Source organism: Anopheles gambiae, chromosome 2 (assembly GCF_943734735.2).
Source record: "Anopheles gambiae chromosome 2, idAnoGambNW_F1_1, whole genome shotgun sequence".
NCBI classification, from domain to species: Eukaryota; Metazoa; Arthropoda; class Insecta; order Diptera; family Culicidae; genus Anopheles; species Anopheles gambiae.
Window position 1 is genome coordinate 92,488,221 of NC_064601.1, and position 15,377 is coordinate 92,503,597.

General features: G+C 53.0%; 5 protein-coding genes across 5 annotated transcripts; 2 read left to right on the top strand and 3 right to left on the bottom strand.

Annotated features, from left to right (window-relative positions):
• Positions 1-1,502: 1,502 nt before the first annotated feature.
• Positions 1,503-13,808, bottom strand: LOC1276573 (mediator of RNA polymerase II transcription subunit 24). Its single transcript, XM_315936.5, has 5 exons — positions 13,591-13,808; positions 12,188-12,274; positions 9,852-12,121; positions 9,250-9,789; positions 1,503-5,233 (listed from the first exon to the last, which is right to left on the bottom strand). The coding sequence occupies exons 1-5, from the start codon at positions 13,702-13,704 to the stop codon at positions 5,134-5,136; spliced, it is 3,111 nt and encodes a 1,036-aa protein (XP_315936.5). The 5' UTR covers positions 13,705-13,808; the 3' UTR covers positions 1,503-5,133.
• Positions 2,922-5,028, top strand: LOC5667044 (uncharacterized). The gene is made up of 2 exons (XM_001688698.2): positions 2,922-3,627; positions 3,764-5,028. Exons 1-2 carry the CDS (start codon positions 2,922-2,924, stop codon positions 5,026-5,028), a joined length of 1,971 nt encoding a protein of 656 aa, XP_001688750.2.
• LOC1276574 (uncharacterized) lies at positions 6,684-9,275 on the bottom strand. Its single transcript, XM_315937.5, has 2 exons — positions 8,421-9,275; positions 6,684-8,353 (listed from the first exon to the last, which is right to left on the bottom strand). Exons 1-2 carry the CDS (start codon positions 8,957-8,959, stop codon positions 7,234-7,236), a joined length of 1,659 nt encoding a protein of 552 aa, XP_315937.5. The 5' UTR covers positions 8,960-9,275; the 3' UTR covers positions 6,684-7,233.
• Positions 12,305-13,584, top strand: LOC5667045 (chaperone protein DnaJ). The gene has a single exon (XM_001688699.2). It carries the CDS (start codon positions 12,319-12,321, stop codon positions 13,567-13,569), a length of 1,251 nt encoding a protein of 416 aa, XP_001688751.2. The 5' UTR covers positions 12,305-12,318; the 3' UTR covers positions 13,570-13,584.
• Positions 13,809-14,041: 233 nt separating the features above from the next.
• Positions 14,042-15,332, bottom strand: LOC1276576 (mediator of RNA polymerase II transcription subunit 8). Its single transcript, XM_315939.5, has 2 exons — positions 14,781-15,332; positions 14,042-14,700 (listed from the first exon to the last, which is right to left on the bottom strand). Exons 1-2 carry the CDS (start codon positions 14,943-14,945, stop codon positions 14,116-14,118), a joined length of 750 nt encoding a protein of 249 aa, XP_315939.2. The 5' UTR covers positions 14,946-15,332; the 3' UTR covers positions 14,042-14,115.
• Between the last annotated feature and the right edge of the window lie 45 nt (positions 15,333-15,377).

Genomic DNA, 15,377 nt, shown 5'->3' on the forward strand with positions numbered 1-15,377 from the left:
TACTCCTCCTTTCTGTTGGATTTCCAATTTCGTCCAAAAGTTAATTTCGAACAGAACAAGCACACGTTAAACGTTAAGCAACACAACATTCTGCTACTCTTAAATGAACAGGGCGGAACAACGTGTGAGAGCGTGTGTTTTTGCTGCATTTTCCCTTTTTTTTGGATAATTATCTAAATTATTAAGCCAGCGCTATAAAAATGCCCATTTCTTTGCCATTCCATCAGCGCAAGCTCTCGCGCCATCTAGGTAAGGGGTGTGTAAACCCAATCGCGGGAGTGACCTTTCGTTTCGTTTCGTTCCTTTATACTAATTTTCACTTATTTAACATGGACTTTCTGGAAAACGAAACAAAAACAAAAATGTCTCTCTTTCAAAGGGTATAAGTTTAGCTAACACTATCCATTACTGCTGCTCGTTGCGTGTGTCTCTGTGGCACTGGTGTGTGTGTGTCTGTGTGTTTTAAAGAAAAATGAAAAGAAATCACACACGTAAGAGCTTCTAAAAATTCCGAAAATGATAAACACTCTACTGCACGGTATTATCCGCTTTGCTTTATCCTGCGAACCTCTCCTCCGCGTACCTTTTCGATGCGAGTTGTTGATTCGTTGATCATTCTGTGTATAGTGAAATGTGTGAAAGATCGATCGTCGTATGTGTGCTGTTGTTGTTACCGGCTGCACCACCGAGTGGGGGGTACGAGTTTTGTTAGCAAATAAGCTGTTAAATGTAGTGAAAATGACGAATGAGAACATTGTTTCTTGTATTTTCCATCAAAAATGTATTTTTATTGCAGACAGGGAAAGGAAGGAGATGTGTCTTGTTGGGGGTAATAGAAGGCCGTAGTTAGTTGTTTGCAAGCATACACACAAAACAAACAAAAAAACGCACGCATGAAATGTTTTTTACACGGACCCCGACTGACGAACAAACAAACAAACGAAAACAAAACAAAACATCTCAACCAGATGATAGAAGAATTTATTCTCCACAAACAAACGTACACATATGAATATAAAGTATATTTTTGTATAAAAGAAAATCATATTGATACGACGAAGACGACGACGACAGCAAACGAAAGCGGTTTGAACAGAATTTGTTTAAAGCTCGTTTAAAGAGAGGGCAATTTGTTAGGCGATCGAATTGGAAAATTGATAAGCTTATTGGAGCGAGAGCAAGGAAACTGTTGTTGTTATCCAGCTACTTTTTATCAACGGGTGTTATATAGGCCAATAATAGTCTTTACAAAGAGAGAGAGAGAGAGAGAGAGAGAGAGAGAGAGAGAGAGAGAGAGAGAGAGAGAGAGAGAGAGAGAGAGAGAGAGAGAGAGCGAAAGAGAATGAGAGAGAGAGAGAGAGAGAGAGAGAGAGAGAGAGCGAAAGAGAATGAGAGATAGAAAGGAGAGAGTAAAAATGTTCAAATTCTTCCTGTTTTTTATCTTACAAATGTTGCCTCACAAAATATCATCCTCCTCCTCCTCCTTCACCATGCCAAACTGATTTTTGTGTGGGTAGCTTTGGTATATTTGTTTAATACAGAAAAGGAAAGTGATGTAAACAGCACAAACAAAAACAATCATACAAATATCCTCAACTATCTTTGTGTTAGCCTTTTTTTTCCAGTAAATTTGCAGAAATTGTTGTTGGTGCGCGAATCCATTTTTATACGAGCATATATATTTATACAAGAAAAAGCAAAAAACATTAACACACACGAACTGGAAAAAAAAAGCAAACGAAAACCACCGCACAAAATGGGAGAGAGAGAGAGAGAAAAATAGAACAGTAGAGCAGTAGAGAAACAAAATGAGAAGGAAGAAACGAACTGACTAAAATGGGAAGGAGGGATTTTATTGGCTGCTAAACAAAAAGTGCTAAAATGCGTAAGTGTATACATATTATACGTTTCTATGCATATATATTCTATATATATAAATATAAATCAATGTATGAATGTTTGTTAAATGAGAAAAAAAACACACATATACACACACACAGACACAAGAACACAACACACATGTACTTGAGGAAAAGGATCAGCTGAGGGAGAAGTAAACTCTGAAAGCGTGAAAGCGTGATGAGTCACGCAAGGACAGACGCAAGCGCACACAACACAACACACAATACAAAGGAAATGATATACTAACATCGAATATTTAAATCGCAAAAAAACCCTTGGTGAAAAGATGTGTTCACTTTTGTGAACTGTGTGAGGCAACAACAGTGTGTGAAGGGAGAAGAAGCGCATTAGAAGAGAGTTTTAATTATTAAAAGAGCAGTTGAAGAAAGGGAAGCCTGGACAAGCGGAGCGTTATTTAAGAAAAAATCAAAGAGATAGAGAGAGAAGCCCCAAAAAGGCGAGAGAGAGAGAGGAAACAGGGACAATTAACGGGAGGAAAATCACTTAAGAAAAAGAAAAGGCGCGCACAAATCAAAGCAGGCGCTCGCAAGTAACACGTGGATGGAATGCGCAAACAGCGTGCTGCGTGTGTGCGCATACTTTGTTTTGCGTTTCGCGCAACAAAGCGATTCCAGGAGGGGGCAAAATTCCTCGTTTCGGGAATGAGTGGACAGAAAGTTTGCGCGCAAAAAAGGGGTACACACACCACCACTCTCTACTACGATTGACTTTATTTGATATCAAATATATTGAACCGAGCAAAAATAAATATAAATGATTAATGTCTTTTTTTGTTGTTGCTGCTGCTCCTTTGCGCGTACGATGATCAGTATCCGGAACAATAATCACCACCGCCACCGCCATCATTAATATTAAGCTGTAATCTCCATTGTATTATCGGTCCGCCCCCTACACGCTGGTACACCGATGTACAATGTCGTTGAAGTCGTTAATCGGCGTCTTACCGTTCTCGCAACCACAAAGAAGTTTCAAGCGCGGTGTGTGTTCCGTAGTTGCGTATGGCCTTCTCCTGCCTCCGTCGTTGGTGGTGTCACCGGGCGTTTCTGGTCTGCCTTTGCTGGCTCGCAGCGCAACTGTTCCGGCCACTGGACGGGGCAGGAAATTTGCTCACAAGCTTCGAGGTGCAGCATGGCTACATCTATCCGCCGGCCGTAACGGTGGCGGAAGGGGAAGTGATGCATCTGCGCCTGCTCGTCCCGATGCAGGAGGGTGATCGGTGCCTGTACCGTGAGCCCGGCTCCCCTACCGACATCGATGTGCATGGAGGAGACAACGACTCGACCAGAAGAAGGACCAACAAATTGCTCCGTTTCGGTGACGCAGAGTGCAGCATACGGGTGAATCCGGTGCATCGGCGTGATGGCGGTTTTTGGCGATTGACGCTTGTGCGCGGGACGGAGCGCATCCGGGGCGTCACGATGGTGGATGTGATTGAGCGTCCGGCCGTGCCGGAAATTGGTGCTGGCGGCAGTGCGTCCGTCAGCTCGTTCGATGAGATCAGTCCGCAGCGTACCGAGTACTGTTTCGTGCAGCGACAGAGCAGTATGGAGGGCGGTGGCGATGGTGTGGTGGTGCCAATGTACGAACGGTGCCATCTGCCGCTGAGCGAAACCGACCCAACCGGGGCCGGGGTGTGGAGTGTCATTGCCGGCGTGCAGGGACAGATGCGCGAGATGAGCTACGGAATACAGATCGAGAATAAAGGTATAGGGAGCAACAATGGCCGGTGTGGTTGGGGCACGTGCGTTTTATCACCCATCATTTCGAAGGTGGTCGATAATGATTAATCTCCACGCGCCACTGTTAACACCATTTCTTCGCGTTCTCTTTCTTTCCTTAGGGGAACAAATCGTCACTGCGGTCGACAAAGAGCTCGACTATCATGTGCTCTCCTGCACGCTGCGCTACACCAAGCTGACGCTAAAGTTCTGTCGCTTCGTACGGCTGGCGGACGGGCTCGGGCTGAACGTCGTACCGGGCATTGGCACGCCGCACTACGGTTACATCGGGGCCGGCTTCGAGCGCAACGAGTGTGGGCTGGAAATTCTCGGCCCCGAAGGGCTGGACAAAGGCACCTGGAAGTGTTTGCTCGGTTATGGCGATGAGGCGCTCACGAAAGTGTCCGGCGCGATCGTAGACAACTCAGACACTACCCCTCCACTAGCGATCGTGGGGCGGGACGTGGCGGCAACAGCACAGAACGGCACAACCGCCTCGCTGCTGTGCAATGCCAACCAACCGATCGATTACTGCTGGTTCCGGGGACCGCAAGGCCAGTTCTACTCGCTCTCGGAGAGTCTCACGCACGGTGACGGTGCTCCCTACTGGTACAGTGGCATCGCGCTGTCGATGGGTGAGTGTGGCATTACGTTCGCCACACTGGTGGATGGGGAGCATGCAGGCCGGTGGCACTGTTACGTCGGCAATGGGCACGTTTCAGCGCTGGAAGTATCGGCCAGCTTTGAGGTGCGCATTTCGCCCAGCCAAATCATTTCGCCGGCGGGGGATTGGGTCGAGGCGGTGCTCGGGTTTCCCGCCCTGCTCGGCTGTGATTCGATTCCCCGTGGTACACCGCTACAGTACTGTCGGTTCGTGACGCCGGCCGGGGAAGCGTTTAGCTTGAATGAAAACGTGACGAACGAACGGCCAGTGTTGGGCCGGTTCTACTCCAACCCGAACCACAATCTAGCCAAAGGGTCCTGCTCGCTCGTGATTGCCGCGGTGCGGGAGGAAGATTTCGGTCAGTGGATCTGTGCCGGGAAGATTGAGGGTCATCCGGTCGAACACATTTATGGCGTTTTGTTGCACAACCGGGACTATGGTGGACCGTCGGGAGGGGAGGATGAGGATCCGACGGCCACGGGCGACGGCACACTTTCGGCGGCATCGATCAGTGGGATGGTTGTTGGGGCGGTGGCCGTCGTTGGTGGTGCGGTGGCCGTTGGCTACTGGCAGTTCCGGAAGCGGCTCCATCGGCAGACGGTCGCCGCGAACGAGGAAATTCAAATGCGGTCGATGGAAGAGCGGCCGAGAATAAGCGTGTTAAGCACGAGCATTAGCGAGGGCAGCAGCAGCAGCAACACCAACAGCCAGACAGCTTTGTAGTGCACAAAAGGGTTCGTTTATATTTGAAACATTGTTCAGTGTGGGGTTTCATCTTTTTTCTGTTTTTAACTAATAAACTCAAATCACGTAAGTCGCCGTAATGATCTACAACTTAATGCTTTCCTTTCGCATCTGAATGTTGCGCAGCAGACAAATGTCGGACATTGCAAACTGGCGGCCGCTCGGTGTGTTCAGGTCATACAGTCTATAAGGGAGAGAGAGAGAGGGGAGCAGAAGGAAGGCATACATTATTAAAGGGAATTCTTAAGTACATTGCTAACCTAGTATGGGGCTTCTTTCAAGACAAATCAGTATGCGCTAGTGATGGGTCATACGACTCTACTAACGGATTGACCAAGAGCCGGGTACAGCTAGGCTTGAATCGATTCCGACCCGTGGGTGCAGTTGGTGCATACGAGTTCAACAAACTCAGTTTGGTGATTTCACTAGGATTTCTTCCTTGACCAATTTGATTATTCTAATCCAAGTAACCATTGTTTTATCCTTCCAAATCCTTCCACGTCATAGGGACGTCACACCAAGCCAACCGTAAGCACACAAAGTTTACACTTGAATTGTATTTAGGAGAGCGTAAACCCCCCGTCAAAAGATTATAGGGTTGTATGGCTGACATCCAATTTAACTTCGTGTGACGTCCGTAATCCAATAAGAATTTTACTGGAAACCCGATCAATCCAGTCTGAGCGGATAATAAGATTTAATATAAAAGTAAGCCTTGCGTTGCGGTTAACCCGCTTTAATTCCAACATCATAAAAAGAACAAAGTCCCTGGATTTCCAAGCTAAACACCTCCTTCCGTTAATATAGGCTCCCCAACCATTGGATCAGAAGCAACTAGCGGGAAGGTCTGGCCAGTAGGCAAAGTGTCAAAGACAAAAGTTCAAAGCAGTTTGTTTCTCCTCCGCTACGACCCTGCGACTCATGCTGAGGGGCAATCCTTCGCGTGGCCTACCTGTAACAATGCGAGTTTAGTAGCCTTTGATAGGTTTGATGGGTGTCTGGTTAGGAATCCCACAAGGGTCTGAGGCAAGGTGATGGACTCTCCTGTCTACTGTTCAACTTCGCCCTGGAAGGTGGCATTCGAAGCGCGTGGCTAGACAACAACATCTGTGGCACGACATCTTGATCCGGTCTCTCCAACTCCTTGGCTTCGCGGATGACATCGACATCATCGGCAGGACAACAGCGAAAGTGTGTGAGGCGTACACCCGACCCAAACGCGAAGCATCAAGAATTGGATTGAGAATCAATGCGACGAAGACGGAATACCTGCTGGACGGAGACTCTGACCATCTGGGAAGCAGTGTATTAGTTGACGGCGACAATCTCGAGGTAGTAAAGGAGTTCTGCTATCTCGGGACGGTCGTTACTTCGCACAACGACATCAGCAGCGAAATCCGGAGACGCATTGTGCAGGGATGCAATCATGCATACTTTGGGCTTCACCGACTGAGATCCAGAAGACTTCGAGACCGCACGAAATGTGAGATATATCGCACATAGATTCGTCCGGTGATCCTTTATGGACATAACTCTTGGACCATTTGGCGGTGTGTTCGAGCATGGAGCTTGGAGGGGAAGGATGAACCACGAGCTTGCTGTGCTGTACGGCGAACCGAGCATCCTGACGGAGGCGAGGGCTGGCAGGATACGATGACTAGGGCATGCCGGACTCATGCCCCACCAAGAAAGCGTTCGAAAGCGATCCCCAGCGATCAGCATAAGGCGCAGGGGAGCACAGCGAACTCGATGGCTGGAGCAGGTGAAGCGAGACCGATCGAAGAATGGATGTAAGGCTTCAGCCAGAGACCGAGCATACTGGAGAATAATTGTTGACCGGGCAATGTCACACCGACGTGCTCTATCGTGAGAAGGCTAACAAGAGCGAGAACTCCTATGAACCTACCGAACTCGTACGAACGTATTGAACTCGTTGTACCCACGGGTCGGAGTCGCATATGCTTTGATGAACCTACGGAAACCTACTGAATCCAAAATTGTTATCCGGAGCGCTCCGGGTCGCATTTGGATGGTTCCCGCCCATCACTAGTATACGCTTTCACAACATTAATCATTTATTGCTAATCGTAATCGATCGACAGTGTGCAAGTGCATTTCTACCATCTACCCAACGCCCAAATCAATAATCGACCTCAAAGCTAACATCTAATCAATACAAGGCTTTTAAGGGCTCCCTCCTTCTTTCCGCTGCTGCTCCCTCTCCTCGTACAGTGCTATCGCCATCTCCTTGCACCGACGACGCACAACCTTCCCGGACGGTGTCATCGGCAACTCGTCGACAAAAAACACTCCCCCACGAAGCCGTTTAAAATCGGCCACCACTTCCGCCAACCCGTCGACAATGTCCTGTCCCTCCAGGACCGTCCCCTCCCGCTGCTGCACCGCGAGCGCTACCGGCAGATCGTTCCCCGGCACTGGAATCCCGGTAACGCACACCATCAGCACGCTGCCCGCAAACAGTGCCATAATCTTCGCCTCCAGCTCGCTCGGTGAGACCTGATACCCACCGTACTTGATGATGTCCTTGCGGCGGTCGACCACAAAAAACATCCCCTCCTCATCGTACCGCGCAATGTCGCCCGTATGAAGCCAACCCTCCCGGTCGAGCATTTGCGCCGTTTCCGATGCGTTCCCGTAGTACTCGAGAAACACCAACTTTGCCCTAACCAACAGTTCACCTTCCTCCCCGGCCGCCAGGCAATTGCCCTGTTCATCCACTACCTTCGCCTCCATGCCAGCGTTCGGCGTCCCGACCGCACCCGCTTTGTACGCTCCGGCGGTCGCGAAGCATCCGCCACCGATTTCCGACAGCCCGTAGCCGACGATAAACTTTGCCCGCCGCCGTGGGAGATACTTTTCGAACGAGCTTTTCAGCTCACCGGACACGGCACCACCACCGCACAGCACCAGCCGCACGCTGGAAAAGTCGGCCATCCCGATCGTGCCCTCCCCGAGCAGCGCCAACGCTTGTACCGGCGGCATGAACAGGGTCGTGATGCGGTACTGCTCCACCAGATCGATCAGCAGCCGGGCGGAGAAGCTTTGGCGCGTGATGATGCGCGTCGCCCCGGCGGTGGTTGCGTTGAGCAGTACGCCCAGCCCCGACACCCAGTAGAGCGAGCTGAAGCATAGCACTCGGTCGCAGTCGGTCGCTCGCCACAGGTTGGCGGTGTGCGCGATGCAGATGGCGTGCGAAAGGCAGACACCCTTGGGGAGGCCGGTCGTGCCGGATGAGCACAGTACGATGGCAAGCTCGCGGACAGGGTCTTCCACGTGTTGGGGACTAAAACAGAAATTACACGTTACCTTTCTCTCACTCTCTGTGCACTCACCCAAGCGGAAATACTCACACGAAACACTCCTCCAGCCCGGTCGGCAGCAGAAAGTCATCCACCGTCGGGTACCCATTCACGCGCTTGCCAATCACAATCAGCTGCGGCGCAATGGCAACCGCTTCGAGCGCTTGCTTCAGCACCGGCACCAGCTCACCATCGCAAATGACCGCTTTCGGTGGGACCGTACGCAGCATGTGCTCGTAATCTTCCGCCCGAAAGGTAGGATCGAGCGTATTGACCGGAATGGCGGCCATAAAACAACCGAACACGATCGCCGCCAACTGGTCGCCGTTGCGGGCGACCAGTGTGACGAGATCACCGCGCGCCAGGCCACAGCTCCCGGTCAACGATTGGGCGAACCGGATGCAGCCAAGGTGCAGCTGCTGGTACGTGAGCGAACGGCCCGTATCGGCACTGATTTGAGCGATCCGGGTCGGGGTGCGCGCCAGCAGACGGTGCAGCAGCTCCCCGAGCCCTTGGGCCGGGTTGTACAGTGGCGCTACGGGTGAGCCGTGCCAAATTTTCGTCCGCTCGTCAAACACCACTTGCGACATTGTTGACACGAATTGTACGATTGACTGTCTGTTCGGGACAGCAACAAAATCATATCGCAACGATGCATTAAATATGTATCGCTGCACACATTCTAGTCAACGAGCGTAAGAATTCCCCTCTAGCTGATGATTTTCCGTGAGCAAACAAGCAATTACCCGTGCTGTTGCAATTTAGCTATTAAATATTCACCCTGAGAACCAAATCGAACCATTCTTGGGCATGTGGCACGTGAAATGCAAATTGCGACCTTCTCCCCCACTCTAACCCACACTCTACAGCAGCTACATACCTCAGGATGAGTCCCACCGTCATCTCATCGGTGGCGTTGATTTTCAGCAAACTCTGCACCAACCCGTTCGGCAGCAGCTTCAGCACGCACATGATCCGTTCCCGACCACTCTCGACCAGCAGCGAGAGGAACTGGAACACAAAGTACACCTTCGGCGACAGCTCGTCCGTCGCGATGTGCTGCGTGAACGTGCGAAACAGCGTCTGCAGGCAGCTTTGCAGCGGTTCCTTCAGCGTAGCGATCGATGCCGCCTCCGTGGTCCAGGCTGAGGCCGTCGGTTCGAGGGCACTGTCGAGCGAAAACTCTGTACCGCTGGCGCCACCGGTGGCGGCTTCCGTACAGCCCACTCCCATACCGTCCAGCTCGATCTTGCGCAGCTTGGCGCTGGTGCACAATGCGTCGAGATCTTCCAGGTCGGAGCTGGCCGGGCCGCGGGTGCGCTTTTTCGTCGGGGTTAGGGACGTCTCCATGGTGACGATGATGCAGTAGACGCAGAGCTTTGCCAGCACGCGTGACTGAGGGTCCACAATATCCGGCGTTCTACGGGGAAAAGGTGGGAATCAATTAATTACATGATAGAAAACGATCAATTGATAACTTACTGTGCTTTGCTGAGCAGCATCATCGGCACGAGCTGCGACAGCAGCGCGATCGTACACCGCTCAATGTCCAGATGCATGATCGCGAATATAATGTCCATCGTTTTGTTCAGGTCGCGCACGTACTTGCACACAAACAGCTTGCCGATCAGCTTCTCCACCAGCCAGGCTGGCCCGCAGGACTGGAGCAGCGTGTCGAGCAGGAAGGTCGTCTCGATCGGCAGCCAGCCCCGTTCGGCGATCGCTTTCCACGCCTCCTCGAACTGCTCCTCCAGCGGCAGATGCGACACGACGTGCTGCTGCTGCTGGCTGGGAAAGAGCGCCCGCAGCTTCGGGTTGACCTGCGGCGTGCGGAGAAACTCCTGCTGCATGCGGCGCACGATCTGGCCCATCAGCCCGAACCGCTCCTTGCAGTAGTCCTGCTGCTGCCACTCGTCCGCCAGCGGCCCGGCCAGCGCACTGCACAGCTGCTGCACCATGTTCATCGGCTTCAGCTGCTCGTCCTGTCGCACCATCTGCATGTACGCGCACAGCCACGACGCAGCACAGACGGCGAACGTGCTGAAGTACGCCTTCAGCCCGTCCAGCATCTTCTTGATCTCGAGCGGCGCGATCGATTCGCTTTCCCACGCCATCAGCACCTGGTGGACGAGGGCCGGAATCGTGTAGCAGATGTCCTCCCAGCGCAGACTGGACGCCTTCAGCCCGACGTACATGCCCTCGCTGTTGTTCATCGCCATGATCAGCTCCTCCAGCACCATCGGGTCGGCCTGCTTCACCATCGTCATGGGCGATTTGGTCTTCTTGCGCTCCACCATGTAATCGCGGACCCACTTCTCGAAGAAGCTGTTGCCGCCCTCGGCCAGAATGACGTCCGACCCGTAGCTTTGCGCGATGCTGGCCAGTATCATGAACGACACGTCGAACAGTGCGCTGCGCGTCGTCGGCGCCTTGCCAATCTCCGCGGTCGTCGCCTGCTTCGCGTAGTCGTTGCACTTCAGCAGCCCCGAGATGAACGCCTTAAACTTGCCCTCGACGGACGCGACCGACAGCACCAGATCGAGACTGTTGCCCGTCAGCACCTGGCACAGCATGGCGAGCAGTGCGTCCTGCACCTTGCTGCAGTCGGTGCTGAGCGCCTTCAGGATGCCCGCCAGCGGCGACTCCACGCGAAACACAAACTTCAGCATCATCGTGAGCGGCGCACTGTTCGCGTCGAGCTTGTGCAGCCCGGCCGTGACCGGTTCGCGCAGCGCCACCAGCTGCTTCACGTGCGTGTCGGTCAGCAGCTGCAGCTTGACCATTTCCTTCAGCAGACACTCCACCACGTTGCAGGCACACTTCATGTCCATGTAGTCGAGCACGGGCGTGTCCTGGAGCAGCAGCTCGAACGCTTCCAGCACCTCCACGCTGTAGGTCGCGCCGGTCGCCTCGTCCTGCTGCTCGGCGCCGTTCGTTTTCGCGTGCAGCTGGTGCAGTATGTGGGGCACCTTGATGAAGGCGAACGCGCACAGCAGCGACTCCTTCGCCGTGCCCTCGACGTTGTTCAGCGCGATCAGGCAGCCGCGCATCAGCTCGCAGTACAGCCGGGCGTACGTGAAGCCCTTCAGCCGCTTCAGGTTGATCAGCTGCGCGACGTACTGGTGCGTGTCGCACATCGGGTTCAGCAGCACCTCGATCGCGATCAGCGGCTGCAGGCTGTATGTGATCGGCTCCACCTTACCGCCGTCGAACGGTCGCATCTCCAGCGCGTCCACCTCGAGCAGCACGAGCTTGCGCATGCAATCCGTCACGGTGAGGCTGTTCGCGTTGCCAGCGCCCACGTTCGCCACGTACCCGGTCGTGAGGGTGAGATTGCTGATGCCATTGAAGCGCTTCTGCAGCGCTATGAACAGCTCCGGATCGTCGCACTTGCCGATGGACAGCACGCCCAGCAGGAACGGGTTCTCCACGATGCGCTCCAGCACGACCGCAACGCGCTGCACGACCTCCTCCTCCTCGGGCTGCAGCGTGCTGTCCTCGGCGTACGACTGCAGCACGCACTCGTAGATCTGCAGCAGCCAGTGGACGAGCGAAACGGTCGCCTTCGTAAGGATCGCTTCCTCCTGCTTGCCCCGGCACGTCACCCCATCGATGATGGACTTGAGGAAGTCGAGCAGCGCGATCAGACAATGGTGCTTGTCGAACTGGTCGTACTTGGCGATGCGGTTCAGCACGGCAGCGTGGGAAATTAGGTGCGCACACAGCGAATGCTTCAGGTAGGAGAGAAATAGCTGGAAAATGGGGAAATATGAGGATGTATAAAAAGGGGCAAATTGACGCTTTTTCTTTGTGCTTACCATGTTCGCTCCCGATCCAACCACCGCCTGCTGTATGATGGCGTCGGCCAAATTGTACACATCGCCACTAACACCACGGGTGAGAATCTGAAAAGAAACGCAAAATCACGCATAATGAGATCGCAGCAACCATGGCAAAAGAAAAACACCATCTTCCCCGCACAACAGATATGGCGGACAAATTTCGTCTCGGATCCGGGCTGATACGCCTCATCGGTGGCGCTAGGGGGAAAAAATTCTCGTTCCCATCCGGCGACAAATCGGCCGACAAGCATCCATCCTCCAAATCAACGGGTAAATCGTCCTCCAAAGCCTTGCCGCCACCCAAAGTGACACCGCCCAAAGATTTCTACGCCGTGCTTGGTGTAAGCCGCAGTGCTTCCTTCAACGACATCAAAAAGGCGTACTACGAGCTGGCCAAACAGTTTCATCCGGACCGGCGGACGGCGCAGCAAAACAGCAACTCCACCGCGAAGGAATCGACGGCGGCGATGGAGAAGAAGTTTAGCCAAATTACCGAAGCGTACGAAGCGTTGCTGGTCGAGGTGAAACACCGCACCGAAAGCGTCGTCGACCTCAATCCCAGCCTGTACAGGGATTTGCAGAAGAAGCACATGCTGCTGCCGAAGAACGGGCAAAGCGGCAACACCGCACCACCGACCACACTGATCAACGAGCTCAACTACGAGGACGTGGTGCTGACGCTCACGTTCAAGGAGTCGATCGAAGGAACGGTCCGCGAGCTTACACTGCCGATCGGCGTCAAGTGTGACCGATGCTCGTACACCGGCACCCAGTCGGCGCTCGACCCGGAGGGTCTCTGCAGCATCTGCCACGGTACGGGCAAGCAGGAGTTCCACACGGAAAGTGGCAAGCTGCTGATGCCGTGCAAGTTCTGCAACGGTTCGAAGCACACGCCGCACAAGCTGACCTGCCCCAAGTGCCACGGGAAAGGGATTGTGATGAAGCAGCATCCCCTCACCGTGAGCATCCCGAAGGCGTCCCAGCATAAGGACCGGCTGAAGGTGCGCATACCGGGTCTGCAGCGGCAGCTGAACGTTATCCTGCACGTGCAGGACCAGGGCCACTTCCGACGCGTCGGTCTAAACATTTACTCCACCGAGGAGATCACGATGCTGAAAGCGATCCGGGGCGGCGATCTGTCCATCCGCGGCATCAACGGGATCTTCAACGTGTACCTCGAGCCGGGCACCCAGTTCGGGACGGAGCTGCGCATACCCGGGAAGGGGCTGCGGGACGAGCTGCACCAGGACATGGGGGACCACATACTGACGCTGCAGATCCGGCTGCCCCGTACGCTCACCCCCCGCCAGCTGCAGCTGCTGGAAGAGTTCGAGCGGGCGGTCCACTGCGATGCGTGATGATCGGTGATGTCCACTTACCGTTTTCACGTTGATGCCCCACTGGCAGTCGGTCCAGCGCTCTTTCCACGCGCGCAGCAGCATCAGCTTCAGCAGGGTCGTTTTGCTGGTAGTTTTCGAGTTGTCCATTATCATTTCGAGGCCGTTTTGTGTTTGCAATAAAAATCTCCGGTAACAGAAGCTGGCTTTGCTGGGGTTTTGGCCCGTTGTTTACATGCACACTACTGTCACACGTATTCACACACACACACACACACACACACACACACGCCAGCATCACACAGCTTTCACTTTTGTGGAGGGGAGCAAATTGTGTTTACGGTCCCTCGTCCATTGCTCGGCTGTGTGGAAGTAGGGGAAGGCAAGGTTATTAGAGTACAACAGGTGGGAGACGGTTTTATTTACATTTGTGTGGTCGCATTCTGCTGCACATTTTCCTCGAACTACATTTAAACACGACAACGAAGGGATGTTAGAGTAAAGATAGAAGATTTTGTGTTTATTTTCAATACAAGCTAATGCGCATTTCACAGAGAGCGTACACTGCTAACGGTACGGATGCACCTGGTTGGCGGACTTGATGTTTGTCTTGATGCCGGACGGCATTTTGCCCATCGGCGCATTGCCGGACGGGGAAACGGCACTCATCGGCGAGCCCTGCCGGATCGCGGGTGGAATCATCACGCCCGCCCCGGTCGGCGGACCCACCGGTGCGGTCAACCCGTTGCCCAGCCCGACGGCAGCCACCAGCGCTTGCGTGTCCGCCATCGAGCTGGTCTGCTGGATGCCGGGCCGGGTGGACGACTCATTCTCCCAGTCCTCCTTCGCCTTGCTGATGATGTCCCACACGTGCGATATGACCTTGTTGTACTGGGCGACCTGTTTCATGCTTGCCTCCACGGTGAGATTGTTCGCCTTCGCTTCGTGTGCCGCCTGTCGGCTTTCCGCGCCCGGGTCCGGCTTCGTGCGCAGATAGTCCGGAGCGAGATCGTGCGAAAAGATCGGCACACGGCCTTCGGTTAGCTGCAGCAGCGCTTCGTCCCGCTCGGGCGTTAGCATCAGCGGCAGCACGGTCAGATTGCGCAGTGGTGTGCCGATTTCCGTGCTTAGGATTTTCATCAACCCAGTGAGCTAAAACAGAGGGGAGGGCAGTATGTTTACTAAGGCACTCTATTTGAGGGGCAAATACACGAGACAGCCGCCACACGTACATGGCTGGATATTAGTGCAAAGTTGTCCAGAAACGTGGGCCAGTTAATCGTCTCGTATTCCGTCTCCAGTCGGTGTATCATCACGCCAATCGAATGTTTCAGATCGTTCAGCCGGTTCAGGACAGCCTCCAGCAGCATGTCCAGCTGCTTTTCCTCGCGCTGCATGTTGCGTTTGGTTTGGTGAATCCTTTCTCACAGTTTAAAACACGAGCATTGCTCGAGAATGGGACTTAAATCAAGATTTTTTGTAGGAAATAGAGAATGCAACGCTCCCGTACGAGAAACGTAAACAACTTCGTCGATTGTTGCTCTTTTTTTGCTGCTATTTGACAGCTTTGGATCTGTCAACTTGTATGGTGATAATGGGAGGTTAGCTCAACTCGTCGACATGTTTATTTCACTGTGCGCAATTGTTCTGATGTAGAATTTGTACACATTTATCACATGAAGGTGATTTGTACACATTTTATGGAATATTTAGATAAGTTTCAAAATTTCTATTTTTATTTTAAATGGCACAAAAAGTAAAATTATCATTATTCTTCATTTCTGACCATCATTCATCATCCATCTCTGACAATCAAAGCCCAACCGTCG

Coding starts and splice junctions, on each gene's coding strand:
- LOC1276574 (XM_315937.5), bottom strand. CDS start 8,959: ATGTCGCAAGTGGTGTTTGACGAGCGGACGAAAATTTGGCACGGCTCA. Junction 8,354..8,420: donor GGGCTGGAGGAGTGTTTCGT/GTGAGTATTTCC, acceptor TTTCTGTTTTAG/TCCCCAACACGTGGAAGACC.
- LOC5667044 (XM_001688698.2), top strand. CDS start 2,922: ATGGCCTTCTCCTGCCTCCGTCGTTGGTGGTGTCACCGGGCGTTTCTG. Junction 3,628..3,763: donor AATACAGATCGAGAATAAAG/GTATAGGGAGCA, acceptor TTCTTTCCTTAG/GGGAACAAATCGTCACTGCG.
- LOC1276573 (XM_315936.5), bottom strand. CDS start 13,704: ATGATAATGGACAACTCGAAAACTACCAGCAAAACGACCCTGCTGAAG. Junction 12,122..12,187: donor TTGGATCGGGAGCGAACATG/GTAAGCACAAAG, acceptor CCCATTTTCCAG/CTATTTCTCTCCTACCTGAA. Junction 9,790..9,851: donor ATGCTGCTCAGCAAAGCACA/GTAAGTTATCAA, acceptor TTTTCCCCGTAG/AACGCCGGATATTGTGGACC.
- LOC5667045 (XM_001688699.2), top strand. CDS start 12,319: ATGGCAAAAGAAAAACACCATCTTCCCCGCACAACAGATATGGCGGAC.
- LOC1276576 (XM_315939.5), bottom strand. CDS start 14,945: ATGCAGCGCGAGGAAAAGCAGCTGGACATGCTGCTGGAGGCTGTCCTG. Junction 14,701..14,780: donor TTGCACTAATATCCAGCCAT/GTACGTGTGGCG, acceptor CCTCTGTTTTAG/CTCACTGGGTTGATGAAAAT.